The sequence below is a fragment of the Drosophila arizonae genome, chromosome X, assembly GCF_054131065.1.
Source record: "Drosophila arizonae isolate 15081-1271.41 chromosome X, UAZ_ARI_1.0, whole genome shotgun sequence".
Classification (NCBI taxonomy): domain Eukaryota; kingdom Metazoa; phylum Arthropoda; class Insecta; order Diptera; family Drosophilidae; genus Drosophila; species Drosophila arizonae.
Window position 1 is genome coordinate 19,499,064 of NC_142927.1, and position 15,610 is coordinate 19,514,673.

Sequence of the window (15,610 nt, forward strand, 5' to 3'; positions counted from 1 at the left end):
TCACTCTGTAGACTGCGTGCTCTGGCGTCATCCCATATTGCTGCACACCAAAGATACGATCACAGCTCCCCTATCCTCCATGCACACGGAGACCATGCAGCCGGAGGCTATAAAGCTATTCAAGGTAAGCTCAACTGCCGATTCCCCCGATTCTCTGACCTTTGTAACTAATAAATCCCATTCTGCCCGCCACAGAGCATTCAGCTGTTTATGTCCGTGGCCGTCAATCAGCCGGGCATCGATTACCATGTGGTGCTCGCCCAAAATGCGCTGCAGCATTGCCTGGATATGCCGGAGCTGCAGACCGAAATGATCTGCATTCTGATAAAGCAAACCTCCCGACATATGGGCCAGAAACTAAGTGTCGGTGTCCAGGTAAACAAGAAACTGGGCAAGCAAACGCGCGTAAGTTTTTCAGTTGCAAAGCTTCTTATCATTCAAAAAGCTCTTTTAGTTGTACTCCCCATTCTCCCCCAATTAGATGTTATCTTTCTAGTTTTCTTATAATTTCCGTAACATTCCCCCATCTAATCCCATTACTAACTTGTTGTGTACATGACTCGCACGTGGCTCCATCATTCCTATTCCGCATCGGAATAAAAGCTCTACGCTCCCGATTCGTTATGTTTCCCAAATTCTAAACTGTCGCCACAGAAGAATTCAGCTCATGTACATATATCCCCCATCATGTGATATAACTTCATTCTGATTAAGAAAAGACTTCGAAAAGCTTCTCTCTTTAAAGCGTTACCTAACCAAAACAAAAAGTCTATCCAACTAGGTATCGTATGTGAAGTACTACCCAACTTTTGTATTCTACTGCTTTGTTTTTAATTGCTTATCAAAAATTCATCGCTTTGGTACAACCATCAGCAACATTTGGCCAGCTACAAAAAGCTTTGCTTACATTTAAAAGCTTACGATCGAAATAATGAATAATCAATACGTTTAACCTACATACAAACATACCTATAAGACATGCCTATTAACATTAACATTAACATTAACATTAACATAACATATACTTTAACATTCATATTAACTTTAACATACTCATTGACACACCTTAGCATTATTTCTTATATATCTCGTTTCCTGCATGTCTCTGATTGATATTTATCGATCCCAATTGTTGTTCGATTATTCTTGTCCTTTCCTCTATTTGTGCATTGTTTTCGTTTGTATTTCAAGTAGTTGAACAGACAATAAATTTCCCCCATAACTGTCATACTATATCTATACTCAACTATCTGTATGTGTACACATATCCACATACATGCTCAAGTACTTATACATATTTAGCTTTCAAGGCAAAGCCAACACCATAAAAATTGTTTCCATGTGTTTAGTTTGATCTAATTATTGTTGATTCGTTATCATTGTATAAAGTATTTGCTGTAAATTTCTAACATACTCTACAACATACTTTACAAACACACTTCACTCGAAAACCAACATACATACATACATACATACAAACATACATACAAATACATGAATACGTACTCTTTTCCAGAAAACAAGTTAGAAAACTGCATCTTCGGCTGGCCGAAGCTTTCAGACCTTTGTTGAATTTTGTCTGATCCTTTAACAATATAATAAATAATAGTCGATTGCTTTTAGCTTTCTGTATGAAAAAAACTCTATGAGAAGGAATTTTCTTGAAGATCTTTGAGAAATTTCATTTTGAAAAACTATCAAACTTGTTTGTCTCAAATGACAAGCATTTGAAGTCTATCCTAAATGGACATGCTATGTCCTTCACATATTTAAGCTACAAATACCATTCAAGGAAAACTCTAATACCCTCTCCTAGGCTTTGATTGGGAGTCCACTCAATACAGACAAAATTAATAATAATTCAAACTTTTACTCCCAGTATAGTTATAGACTACTGAGACTCCCTGTCTCCCTTCCCCCCTATATCTGTCTCCCTCTCTCTCTCTCTCTCTTTCTCTCTCTCTCTCTTACTCTCTCTCTCTTTCCTAGACATACTCATTTAATCTGTCTGTATCGAATGCAGCTCGCTCATACGTGCCATCAACTTTGCCGATTAATGCATATCGATCGTGTGCTATCGATTCTTATCGAATCACGCTTAAGTTGGCCACGCATAAGCGCGCTACACACTTGTAACTGCCTTCTTGTAACTACTTCTGATCTAAAGCGTTTTCTAACTCGTTTATGTTTCGCCCCTTTGTTCAATTTGTTCAGTTTACTGCTTTGATTATATTTTTTCAATGGCTTTGAATGTTTCGCATAGAGTTTATTCATTTCTGTTGCCCGTTACGCTTCTTACAAAAAAAAAAAAAAAAAAGAAAAAAAAAAACAAAAAAACAAAAACAACAACAACAACAAAGAGAACGATTTTTGTATAGCGTGTCATATATATACATTAAGGATACTCTGGAAAAAAAAACAATACACGAAAAAAGACACAAAAACTTCGTTTAATGGCAAACAAAAAATTGATCAGCAAATGTTTTTTGGCTTCTCTTCTATTCTTCTATTATGTTTCGTTTCTTTTTGGTTTTGAAACGATTTCCGTTTCGTTTGTATGTGTATCGAACCAATGTATCCATTACCGTTAACCGATAACCGCAAATACCGAAAATACCAACCGTTTTCCAACACTGTACGTAACCAATTATTGACGACAACGACGACGAAATTTACAGCAACTACTATTGTGCGCCACCCAAAGCCTGTTCACCTGTGATACCCAACAGGCTGGCCAGGCTCAGGCCAACGGCAGTTCGCCCACATCGATACAGGTATGAGGGGAAATTTGTCTTGTCACTCAATAATCGATATACGATAAATATGCGATAAACGATTTGTTAAACGATTGCTTTCAGTTACTGTAGTCAATTGTAGAGTTGCCTAACCCAGACATCTGCCTCATTTATGCTCATCTCATTCAACTGATTCTCCATTTGCTCTTTCTCTCTCTCTGTTTCGCTATTCTACACTGGAGCAGGCTCCCGTCGCGACGCCCATCATCGACTGCAAGTCAAATCCGCCCGCCTACAGCTTTGTTCAGGGCTGGCAGCTGCTCGCACTGGCCGTCTCCTTGTTTGTGCCCAAGTCCAGTCGCCTACTGTGGTATCTCAAGCTGCACTTGTCCCGCAACGCGGACACCAAAACAGAAACGGGCAAATATGCCGCCTACTGCGAGCGCGCCCTGGAGCGCACCCTGAAGAATGGCGGGCGCGAGACGAAGCCATCGCGCATGGAGGTGCTATCCATATTGCTGAAGAATCCATATCATCACTCCCTGCCGCACGCCATACCCGTTCACATGATGAACGCCACGTATCAGGTAAGCAAGCAATATGAACTAGTTCGCCAATTCGGATCATTTTTGGATGGGAACTATTTATGTGAACCAGTTCACTAGTGCATAAGTCTATCATAAGATAGCGCTCTGTTTCGACAGTAGTTTATAGAAACAAGAACTATTAAGTATAAGGACCTCCTTGTGAACTTGTTCAAAAGAACACTAGTTAACTTGCTGGTTAGCAGCAGTTACAACTCGTGATGTAAGAACTAGAGTTTAAGATCTTGGAACCAAATACTGAACAAGTTCATTTATCATCTTCAGGTGGTTTCCTTTGACGGCTCCACCACCATCGAGGAATTCCAAACAACACTGGCCCAGGAGCTGGGCACCCGCGATGCCAACAACGGCTTCTGTCTGTTCAGCGATGATCCGATTGAAAAGGATCTGGAGCACTATCTGGAGCCGCTGGCCAAGCTGTGCGATGTGATCAGCAAGTGGGAGACGGCGCTGCGTGAGAAGGGCTCCGGAAAGTTCGAGAACTCGCGCGTCATCCAGCTGAGCTACAAGAACCGGCTCTACTGGAAGCACACCATCAAGTGCGAGACGGACAAGGAGCGGCTGCTGCTCTGCTACCAGACCAATGCGCAGATCGTGCAGGGCCGGTTTCCGCTCTCGCGTGAGCTGGCCCTGGAGCTGGCCTCGCTGATGTCGCAGATCGACATGGGCGACTACTCGCACGAGAAGTCGCGCGACGTGGGCCTCAAGGCGCTGGACAAGTTCTATCCGTATCGCTATCGGGACGCACTCGGCGCCGATCAGCTGAAGGATGTGCAGGAGCTGCTCATATCCAAGTGGACGCTGCTCAAGGGCCGCTCGACGCTGGACTGCGTGCGCATCTATTTGACCTGCTGCCGCAAGTGGCCCTACTTCGGCGCCTGCCTGTTCCAGGCGAAGCCACGCCAGTGCGAGCCGCACACCGCCGCCGGCACGCCCGTCGCCTGGCTGGCCGTCGCCGAGGATGCGCTCAACGTGCTCGAGCTGTCGACGATGGCGCCCGTGGCGCGCTATCCCTACAGCACGGTGATGACATTCGGTGGCTGCCAGGATGACTTCATGCTGGTCGTCTCGCACGACGACGGCACCCTGGCCGGCGGCTGCGAGCAGAAGCTGCTCTTCGCCATGAGCAAGCCGAAGATCTTGGAGATAACGCTGCTCATTGCAGACTACATGAATGCGCTGGGCCACACCGTGCCGGGCACACCGCAGATGAATTCGCTCACGCGCAACGGATCGCATCGCTCGCTGCGCACCTCCCAGCGACCGGGCGTCGGCGTTGGTGGCGTTGGCGGCGTCGCGGGCCTCACGGCAGTCGGCGCAGCTGGCAGCATCACAGGCTTCTCCACAAATGCCACCACCACGGCTCACAACACGCTCAACTCGCACGCCACCCACACGCTTAACTCCACGCACTCGCACACGCTCAGCAGCTCGCACCATGCGGGCGGTACTGGCGGTAGTGGCGGTGCCGGCGCCGGTGGTGGCAGCCACCAGGGCACGCTCAACTCGCAATCGGGTGGCGGCCATCATCAGCATCACCATCATCATCCGCATCAGCCGGATATACTGAAGAGCACGCCGGATCATCAGCGCATCAAGTGAGCCACGCCCAGGGGCGGGGCGTGTACAGAAGTGCATAAATAAGACAGACAGAGGAGATGCATCTATAAGTAGATATATACAACATATAGTATATATATATATCTAGGTAACGCCGTGCTATACTGTACTGTACTTTGCGCGCTTCTCAACACTAAACAAGAACGTTCTTTCCTAAGCTAAGCTAATAACGGTACTCGTACTCTAAAGCCCATACAAGCGTATATTGTAAACAGAACTTTTTTTTTGAATAGCCTTAAGTCGTACCCCACGTCAGGTACAAGCATATACTATACATGCATATACATACACACATATGTATATGCATACATATATTCATTCTGTGTGTCTCTTCAACGAATTTTCTTTTGTGATTTTCTTTTGTACAGCAGTTTGTGCAAATCGCGTTTCAGCACCTTCTTCTTGATCTATTCGTTTTCACTATTTTACTCTCTCACCTATGTATACTCGTATTGTACTATATACACACAGCTTTATATATATACACACATATATATATATATAGATATATCCGATATTCTTGCTAATTAATGCTTCGTCATGAATCTCACTTTGTCCCTCCATGCTCAAAAACTGCCTTTTGAATGTAGATGATGAAGAAGAAGATGTAGAGAACAAAACCAAGATAATGAAACAAGCCAAAAACAACAACAACAACAACAACAAAATTAAGCTGAAATTGCAATAATTTGCATCAGGGTTTACCCTAGAGCAACAGGGTGGAAGAATTAACAATTGTATAACCATATTTTGTATAGTGTTTTTCATGTCCAGACATAGGATACAATTTTTTTTTTTTTTTATTAAAATATTTTTTTTCACAACTTTTTTTTTAAGATAAACGAAAGTGAGGAATTAGATAACGTAGAGCATAGGCATAGATGGCATAGAGACTAAACATTATCATTATGGCTTCTAGAAAGAGCACTTGATATATTAATGTTGTCTACATAGTTACGGTGCGAGGGGAAGTGTTTGTATTGAATATTTATATATATGTATATCATATCCATGTTTTATTTTTGAAATATCATCATTGTACGATTCCTAATTTGCATAATGTATTTTTGAAATCAGCTCATTTCACAGCAAAGTAGGTTTTTTATTCAAATGTTAACAAATCAAAAGAAATGAAATTAAATACAAATATTTATATAAGTAAAAAAGTAAAAAACAAAACAACAAGAATAGCCAACCGAACACAGCCAGAGCTTCTAGTGACAAACAACATAAGAAACTTAAGCGAAAATAGAAATTCCAATTGATATACAACATAGAAACGTTCTTTTGTAATTTATACAAAGGAAACGTCCAAAGAAACAAGACACAAAATTGAATAATGAAAACGACAACAAACATTTATTGTATACAAAATATTGAGATTTATATATTGTAGTAAAAACCAATTTTCCTAGTAAGTTATACACTTACGCAATCAAAGAAAATACAAAATTGCTGTAAAACAATAAATTAACACCAAATAGCACTCCAGCTGCTGCTCCCTGTCGATTGGCCGTTTTTACTAAGTATTTGTCAAAGCACTTTCGAATATTGTTTCATGTTTTCTGTTTTGTTCTGTTCTGTTTCGAAAGAACTTATAATATATCATATATAGTATATACACGTACACACACACACACACACATTTATATATATACATATATTTAACGAATGAAAATTATACAAGCATTATATAACTGTGTAAATGGCAACAGCGCATTTTTTTCCTAATTGTAAAAATTTGATATTAAAAATTTATATGCAAAATCGCAAAAATAAAACAAAAAGCAAAAAAACAGAAGGCGACATTCAACTAGTATATATAAATATACATGCATAAACATTTGTCAGCGCATATATGGCAAGGAATAGGCGAATATATCAACACTCCAAAACAAAGGAAATAAATATATATATATAAAGGAAAAATTAATCATTAATATCTAACCTGCAGTTTTAATCTCAGGAATGCGAATTGGTATGGGTAATATATGCGTAAATAATATTTATGAACTCAAATTGATTTAATTGTTCAATAATTTGTTTGAAATTGCCTAATATAGTATTTTATTGATATCCATCATTAGTCATAGTGATGATTAGCATCATATACAAGCTATTTATACACACATTTGTTTGGGCTTACGATAATTTACAAAAGTTTTCTGTGCCTGTGGGCCGGCTCCATAAACAGATAAATACAGTATATAAAACTAATTTTGTCCATTACTCTCACTCCCTCTTCCTTTCTCTTTCTCGCTGCTGCATGCCAGATAATGGTGTTAAGCAAGCCAATTAAATATATGAACAAGTGTCATAAACCGTAGTCAGTATATTATCGCCGTTTTATGGAGTTGTGGCTCGCCTCTCTTTGGGAGTGTGTGTGTGTGTGTGTGGTTCAGTGTTCGTATGTGTATGCTTGGAAATAAAAGGTAGTTTAAACCCACAACGCAAGGTATAAATTGAAGCAAGCAGCGGGGCAGCGTGTCAAAATGATGTGCCCCCCATTCAGTGGTTATTATTATCTAGGTTGTTGTTGCTGCTGCAGCTGCTGCTCTTGTTGTTGTTGTACAAGTACTATATTAAATATTGAAATGTCTTTTGGCCTTTGAAACTAGCAGCACACAGTTGGCGCCACGACCGCTCCGCTGCTCGTCGTCTATGACGTGTTGAAAGCAACGATGCCAGCGGCACACAACAAAGATGAAAGCGTGCCGCCCGAACGAGCCATACATTCATTACATATTGACAACTAACATCTAGTGCGACTAACGTACGTACATATATTACAAAACCCAAAAGTAAAGTATAAACACTAGAAATAGAGTGCCCACGGCGGCCGCCTGGACGTACATTGATTTGCGATTTAATAATTTGGCATCCTTCTTATACTTCTGTGACATCATCGACAAGTTCTGTGTTTTAGTGTCCAGCTCTGCAAGCGATAAGCGCAAGGCATTAGAATTATTTAGTCGACTAATCGCATTGTTCTTTATACGCACCCGCCAAGACAGTGCCACGTTGCAGTACATCGTCAATGTTCTGGACCATTATGCGCTGCACATCCTGCAGCTGTGTGTTAATGTTGCTTATGTTGCGTCTGCGGTCTGTCAGTTGTTTTTTCGCCTTCTGTATGTACACGTCGAACTCGATGAAGGCGTAGGGGCGTGTCACCGAATTGACACGCCGGCCGTAGTTCGTATGAAACTCCTGTGCCAGATCCTCCAGATAGTTGAATGCCAAACGCTTCGAATACATTTTATCAACCATCACCAAGTAGCAAACATCGTTCTCGATAAGATAGCTGTGCGAGTGCGAGGTCAAGTCAAGGCGATTAAATCAAACGATGATTCAATGTTGGCAAATATTTCAACATTCGCAACTTACTGAAATAAATATGGTCCTGTTTCGATGCTGCTGCGCGCTGGCGAGTGTGTGCCCAGCTTGCGAAATAGCATTTTCGCTTGATTTTGATAATCCAAGATGCTACGACCGCTCTAATGCACAAAAAGTGAAAGTGTTATAAAACTGTGAATGTGTATATACATATGTGTGTGTGTGTGACGCACCTGCTCGTCGTCCTGCATGGTGCCCACCAGTGGCAGACCATCAATGACCCGGGCAATCATCGTCAGCAGCGCCATAGTTTAGCCTGTGTCCTTTGCTCTCTGCTCTCTGGGACTGGGGTAATATCAATTGGAAATGTTTGTGTGTGTGTGTGTCTGTCTATGTTGCTTAATGCGCGACTGTGGCCACGGCTACAGTTTAATGCGGCTGGCTTTCCACTTCGTTTATTGTTGCCGCGGCCGCTACTCCCCACTTTTGGCCGCTGTGTCCGTTGGAATCAGTTGTTGTTTTTGTTGTTGCTTTGAATTAGCAACTTTCATTTAGAGTCTGAAATACTGAAAACTGTATGATTGTTGAAATAAGTAGCCCTGCACACTGTGCCCAAATTTTGTATCCTTACCCAAATGACTGTGATGTTATTTTGTTGGCGAAATCACGATTTCGTACATCGCCCGATAAATTTACGGAACTATGTTGTGTGAGGGTAAATGGATTCGTGTTTTTGTATTGCTTGAAACACGTCAGCGGCTAGCGCTGGACCTGTCAAAGCACGATGCATCAACAACAATCGTTAAAGCGTGTATCTATGTGTGCGATAGTATCGATAGTTGGCCAGGCGCGGTTTTGATCTGGCAATCGAAATTTCAAATTTAAGGAAAATAAATACATATTATGCAATTTACATAAATGAATAAAGCAGCTTAAATTTATACTCAATTTAGTGGACGAAACTTCGTGGCGAGTACTTTTTTTGTTTTTGCCGTTAAGTTAATCACACAAAATCTGATTTAAAATGCTGACGTGACACATGTGAAAAATTTTGAAATTGAAATTTCCCACAGCATTTTATCTATTAGTTGATGAAGAGCACTTCAGTAATTACAAGTTATCAAAGATAAAAGCCAAAATCTACTATATTATATAAATACACCGTTATGTTTAGCTGTGTATGAAGGCATTTCATTATTTGCTATCTCGCTCTATTTAACAACGAATTGCGTGTTCATGTATCTCCTGTCTCTGTCGCACAATGCAAGTAAAATAAAGTTCAATTTGGGGCGGTTAACTTTATTAAATAAGTATATAATTGCATGCATAATCATAATATGTATGTAATAGGCTGTTGTGGTCTGCTTTTATTCAAAATCAGGCGGAATGCAGGCCGTGGCTCGGCCACCTCTTAAATAAGCTTGAATTTCTTGTGCTGGCTCCTGCTGTTGCTTATACTGCTGCTGATTAACTAGGCGGCCTGCACCGATTGCTTCTGTGAGGAGCTAATCTTATCGCCCAGGCTAAGTGCCATGCCCTGAAAGAAAAATGAATCATTAAGGTGTGACAAATATGCTGGAGGAGCTACACTTGCCTGGCTCTTGGCGCGAATACGTATGTGGCCAGTTACTTTCGAGTCGGGATCATCGACAGGCTTCTCAATGCTCAGATTGGCAAGAGCGTTCTCTCCAAAGATGGACCTGTTAGAATGCGAATCGTTAGACTGGACAGCAACAGACTGAAAGGCAATGCGATACGTACTTGGCATACATGTTTGCGGCCATGAAGCCGCATTGGCCGGAGAGGGCCTTCTCGGGCGTCAGGCACTTCATGTTGGTGCTCTTCAACAGGTGCTTGAGGTACTCGTGCAGATCGGTGAAGCTGGTGTTGACGGTTACCTTGTTCTCCCACTCAAAGTCCTGCCACATCTGACGGAACTCGGTGTCCGTGCAGCTGGCCGGAATGATGTAATCCATGATGTCAATGTGTATGGTATTGAGTACCACGACGTTGGTGTTCAGCGCCGTGTCGTATACTGCACGATGTGGAATCAGAATCAGTAAAGGACATAAATGAATCATTCCCACGTCACTTACCTATGTTGCCAAAGATGATACCATTCTCTGTGGAGGATACCTTCACGTTGGCCTTGATGTTGCAGAAATCGTGAGGCGCCAGCACCACCGGATGCGGACGCTCCACCAGCTTCAGATCGCCCAATGTCGCCAACTCCAATGTGCAGTTCTGCAGCGTATCATCTGGAATATGGACAGATTATAGAAATCTGACCTTTGAAAGGTTTCAGTTAAGAGATCGACTCACTTGTCTGGTTCACAATCAACACGTCCAAGACGATGTCGTACTGGTTGACATTGACGTAGGCCTCGGCATAGACCGGATCGGAGAAGCCAGTTAGCTGGGTGACCTTGTTAAGCTTGTTGTTGGGCGAGGACATGTCGCTGATTTGGGCTGTCTTGGTGCCGGCTAACGCCTGATTGAGGCTGGATTCGAATACGTTCTCGCCCAACTGATTGTCGCGTCCGTTTGAGAGCTGGGCAAACAGCACCGGCGAATCGGGCTGCACCTTGGCCGTGGCGCGCTGCTTCTCCTTCAGCATGCGCTGGTCCTCCTCCGTTTGGGCATCCAGCATCTTGCTGAGTGCGTCGCGGCAGTCGTGCAAAAAGACGCCAACAGCCTCCGGTGTGCGCTCGCTAAGCGTACGCAGGCAGATCATGATGCGATCCGAATCATCGTATGTAATCGGCTTGGTGGGGAAGCCAGACTTGCCCAGATGCAAGATGGAGCTCATAATGAGCATGACCTGTGTGGTGAGACGGTTCACGGTGCGCGCATCCGTCACCAGCTCCGCGTAGCGCAACGCCAGTTTGGTCAACGTGGCTGAGAGGGCGGCGCCAAAGAAGAAATCCCCATCCATCAAATATTGGCGGAGTGGTGGTCGCTTTTCCTTCTTGGTTACGCTGCGGGAAAAAGGGCGAACGATGAGGATGGCTGTTGGACATGATCCTATTTTGGGTACTTACGGTGCCAGGCTGTAGGCGCTCTGCGTGGCATAGGTGCCATCGGATGTGACCTTGTTACTGCTGTTTGTTGTCTGTTCACCACTGCCGGCTGTGCCCTGTTGTTGTTGCTGCTGCTGCAGCTGCTCCTCGGTCTGGTCGCCGGCGAGGCGACGCTGCTCGGCATCGACCATGGGTATTTCGCCGAGAGTCTGCTGTATGGCTGCAATAACCTCAGGAATCTGTTCACCTTCCACATACTCGCCCAGAATCCAGACGGCGGCACGATGGATCTTCGAGGATTTGATTTGTGGGAAGGCCTCGATCAGATGCTTGATAATAAGTCCGCGCAGAGCCGGGAACTTCTGTATGGCTTCGCGTATAAAGATCAGCACATCGACGGCGGCCAGTTCGTTGGTGTCGGAGAGGAACTCCACCAGCACGGGGATGACACTGCTGGCCACATCCGGGAACTTGATGGAGCAGGTGTGGAGGGTGCGCACCAACAGCTGGCGATATTTGCCCGTGTCCTCGTGCTCCACGTTGTGCGTCTTGGCCACCTCCTTCTGCAGCACTTGGATCATTTCGTTGATGTTACGCGAGTAGACCAAGTCCATGGCCAGAGCCAGAGTCTTGCGGCGCACCTCGATGTCCGGGGCAGCCAGGACGCGCAGCACGTCCATTACCAGGTCCTGCATGACCTTCTCCATGTTCTCGTTCTCCTTCATGGCAATCAGACGGTCCAGCACAATAAGCTTCACATTGTTGTCGCTCTCCTTGACGATCAGTTCGATGTAGCAGCCGGCGGCGGCCTTGATGGCGGTGGGTGCCAGCGAGAGTGTGATCAGCGTGCCGGCAGATTCGTAGCGCACTGCATTCGACGGTGAGTTGAGTAGATTGTAGATGCAGCGTATGAAGCGCGAGCGCTCGGCGGGATTGGCGTGGCACACCTTGTAAATGAGCTCCACAATGACCAGTTGGAGGATGTCGCCGAAGCTCTGCACCTGATCGATGCACGAGGCCAGAAAGTTGAGGGCACGCTCCTGGTCGGCATGCAGCAGCATGAGGAAGGCGTTGCGCTTGCACGACATGTCCTGCTGTGTGTCAAGGAAGTTGGCAATCAGCTCCGGGCCATCTGGCACCAGCCAGTCGAAGTTCTTGTATATGGTGAAAATGGCCAGTACGGCGTTGCGGCGCACGTACGAGTGGCGATGATCCAGGCAGGCGCGAATGGCCGGCATCAGAGGCTCCAACAACTCCGGCTCCTTCAGTTTGCACAGAAAACGCAACGTGGAGCCACGCAAGAACTCATTCGGATGTTGCAAGTCCTAGAGGGATAATGGTCAGTTCATAGTTCTGGCAAAAGCAATGCTGAGCTTACCTTGCGATAGGCATCGCACACGAGTATCATCTCCTGGAGCAACTTGCCATCGGCGGAGGTCTTGGGCACGATTTCCCAGAAAATGAGCAACAGCTTCTTGATCATGTGATTTTGCACGGGCAGCACGAAGCGTATGATGGTCATGATGAGGCCCGGATAGCGTTCGCCATTTAGCATCAGCTTGATCACCTTCTTCAGCGTCTCAATTTTCACATTCGTGTCGCCTTTTTCGAGGTCTTGCTTCAGCTGCATCTCGTTCGGCACCTCGAGGTCCGGCGAGTTGATGATCGTGTAACACGGTACTTGGGTCATCTTTGCACCAAACTAAGCGGCAACGCTGTCCACGATTTCTATACGGAATTTGTTATTGAATAGTGTAGTTAATTGCCGATTTATTTCACTGTTTGGCTCCCAATATCCAATTCACTTGACGTGTCATTTGTTTCGAGGCAAAAGTTCAATGTGACCAGCTATATCGGTTTTGACACTTGCCAAGTGTGACCGGATAACAGCTGACTAATCGCTTGCGTGTGCCACTCGAGTCGTGCTCAACATCCGCCAGGTGGCGCTATCATATTTGGCGCTGCTAGCGCATGCAGTGCTGCCATTGCGCGGGAAATTCAAATTTGACAATGTACCATTTATTTGTTCAGCTCAGCTGTAAATAGAAGGAAATTTCTAGAGCAAATCTGATTAGCAAGTTCATTGTGCATACTTTCTTTTTGAGTATATTATGCATAACAACAGCAATAAACGGCAATAATTGGATGCGCTGCCCACCTGCCCCCCAAATGCTCAGCTCTGATTAAATTTAAATTGAAAAATTCCCGGTACGTCATTTGGAAAGTCCCGTCGATGCGTTGTGTTTTTCAATTGACCTTTCAGCACAACGTCTGCGATGATATACAAATCAACATATGCCAATATATGACATTAGTTATCTAATCTGCTAAATCATATCATATTATACATATATGCAATGTTGGAGGACTATTATGGATAATTGAAGCCAAGCGCACTTAGTTATATGTGCATAGCGTCAGCATTTAATTGGTTCAGCTCGGTGCCCCGTCCAGCAAGTGCACCATTAGTAGGCAGTAATAAAAATAAATGAAATACATAATTAAATTCTCCCGTTGCGATATATTTAAGAATTACTTTTGTGATCTTGTTTACCCAGACTTTTCCAGCGAATTCTATCAAGCTTCATTTAGAAGTCTACTACCGCCCACCACAGAGCTCAGGCAATTTGCTCAGCTACTATGTATGTATACACTACCTCGCCCCTTCCACGCACCACCCATGGCCCCCCCAGCACGACACGCCCCTGCATTTTAAGTGAATCGCAAAAATTTATATTCGGGAAGGGGCTGCGATGGGATCGTCGGCTGTGAGCTCTACAGAACAGGTTCTACTGACATGCAAATAAATCAATTGTTTGCCTAAGAAAATCACAAAAAATACATTTAAAAGAATATAAAAAAGAACCTCGCATATAATGACAGTGGGTATATATGTATATGTGTATATGTGGCTGGTTATACTGTAGGTCGGCTCGTCAATTAGTACTCGCCTAGCGGGCGGTAGGCGATAGGCTCAAAAAGGGGCCGGACGGGTCGGGGGCGGTGGTTGTGCCCTGTCGCTGACTGGGACCTTAAGTGACATCGTTGCATTAATCCAATAAATACTCAGAAATTATTATACTGTAAGTGGCTAGTGGTCTATGCCTATGCTGCTCCACGGCGATAACCTGTTTAAAAAAACCACATTATATATACATATAGAATCTATCTATGTTTGAGTGTTGATGCACTTGCAGAAAAGAATAGGGAAATAGGGTATTGAAGAGCAATTTAATTTTCAGTTGAAGAACTTTGCAATTGAATAGGATTTACTATATATAAAGACACATATATACCTATGTATGTATGTATTATTACTACTTTTATATATATTTTAATTATTTTATTATTTATTTTAATTACTTATTATTTCTACTCTTTGAATTAAAGCAATAAATTGAGTATTGCTGTTTTTTTTTTTTTTTGCCAACTCTACTGAAAATTCGTTCAGTGTACATAGGCATATACATATAAATATAGATATGAACGTGCTCAGCCTTAAACAGTTTGCTGATTCAGCCAATTGGTAGAGGCGAACGGCAAATCAACCGATTTACATTATGCCAAATAGAATTTAAATTGAACTACTTGAATAGTTGAGCAGTTGAATAAATATATGTGTATATACAATATACTCGAAATGTTTGTTAAATATGAATTATTAATTTGATTTTTAATATCTTTATTGATCACTAATTGTAGCATAGAACTGGCTGTTAAGGCCTGCATAAAGCCAACTGGCTAGGCAAGTTTTCTGTGGCTCTGACTTGAGATGAATCTGGTTGTTCAACTTTGATCGCTGCTCGATCGTTTGCCTAACTCTACCCAATTACCCATTTCAGCTGGGATTAGCCATGAAGATACACTAATTATAAGCGCTAGCACGATCATTATCAATTGATCTATAAATGCGCGTGGGCCGATCGACACGCCCTGTCGCTATTTCGTAGCGCAGACCTAAGCTCAGCCGGGAAGAACCCGCGATCGGGCGACGAGTGCCTGAGACGTTGCTATATACGTATCGTTTAATGTTTTTTTTTTCCTTCTTTTTTTTTTTTGCAGTTGTCGCTTAATGGAAAGATCACCGGCAATCAAAACATTGGCGGGCGTTGCAATCGAGGCAAAAGAAAAAAAAAAAAAGAAAAAAATAAACCACACACAACACAACAGAACAAAACAAAACGAAACAAAATAAAAGACAACACAACAAAACAGAGCAAACAAACGCGAAAATAATTGCAAATAGAGCAAAAAGCGAGACGAGCTCATCGCAACAGCAGCGACGACCCCTTGT

The 15,610-nt window shown here is 43.5% G+C and overlaps 3 protein-coding genes across 19 annotated transcripts in view; 1 reads left to right on the forward strand and 2 right to left on the reverse strand.

The window, feature by feature from the left end:
* Window positions 1–6,900, forward strand: part of LOC108619667 (uncharacterized protein CG43867) — a 155,157-nt gene extending 148,257 nt beyond the window's left edge. For 8 of the 15 annotated variants that reach the window (XM_089474907.1, XM_089474915.1, XM_089474908.1 and 5 more), the window contains 5 exons: window positions 12–124; window positions 196–405; window positions 2,679–2,774; window positions 2,981–3,322; window positions 3,605–6,900. In XM_089474907.1, the coding sequence (XP_089331033.1) occupies window positions 12–124; window positions 196–405; window positions 2,679–2,774; window positions 2,981–3,322; window positions 3,605–4,942 (2,099 nt within the window). In that variant the 3' untranslated portion in view covers window positions 4,943–6,900. The remainder of the gene's footprint in view (window positions 1–11; window positions 125–195; window positions 406–2,678; window positions 2,775–2,980; window positions 3,323–3,604) is intronic. The other 7 variants (XM_089474909.1, XM_089474916.1, XM_089474918.1 and 4 more) reach the window with 3 other exon arrangements.
* A 99-nt stretch (window positions 6,901–6,999) lies between these two features.
* Window positions 7,000–9,087, reverse strand: Sec22 (vesicle-trafficking protein SEC22). 3 transcript variants are annotated; one of them, XM_018016370.2, is made up of 5 exons: window positions 8,928–9,087; window positions 8,530–8,854; window positions 8,348–8,457; window positions 7,963–8,264; window positions 7,000–7,895 (listed from the first exon to the last, which is right to left on the reverse strand). In XM_018016370.2, exons 2-5 carry the CDS (start codon window positions 8,602–8,604, stop codon window positions 7,747–7,749), a joined length of 636 nt encoding a protein of 211 aa, XP_017871859.1. In that variant the 5' UTR covers window positions 8,605–8,854; window positions 8,928–9,087; the 3' UTR covers window positions 7,000–7,746. The 3 variants fall into 3 exon arrangements, with proteins under 3 accessions (XP_017871859.1, XP_017871861.1, XP_089331063.1); XM_018016372.2 differs by having other exon boundaries at window positions 8,530–8,869; XM_089474937.1 differs by having other exon boundaries at window positions 8,530–8,862; window positions 8,928–9,086.
* A 492-nt stretch (window positions 9,088–9,579) lies between these two features.
* betaCOP (coatomer subunit beta) lies at window positions 9,580–13,187 on the reverse strand. The gene is made up of 7 exons (XM_018016369.2): window positions 12,695–13,187; window positions 11,338–12,641; window positions 10,619–11,274; window positions 10,393–10,554; window positions 10,058–10,331; window positions 9,891–9,996; window positions 9,580–9,833 (listed from the first exon to the last, which is right to left on the reverse strand). Exons 1-7 carry the CDS (start codon window positions 13,004–13,006, stop codon window positions 9,768–9,770), a joined length of 2,880 nt encoding a protein of 959 aa, XP_017871858.1. The 5' UTR covers window positions 13,007–13,187; the 3' UTR covers window positions 9,580–9,767.
* Between the last annotated feature and the right edge of the window lie 2,423 nt (window positions 13,188–15,610).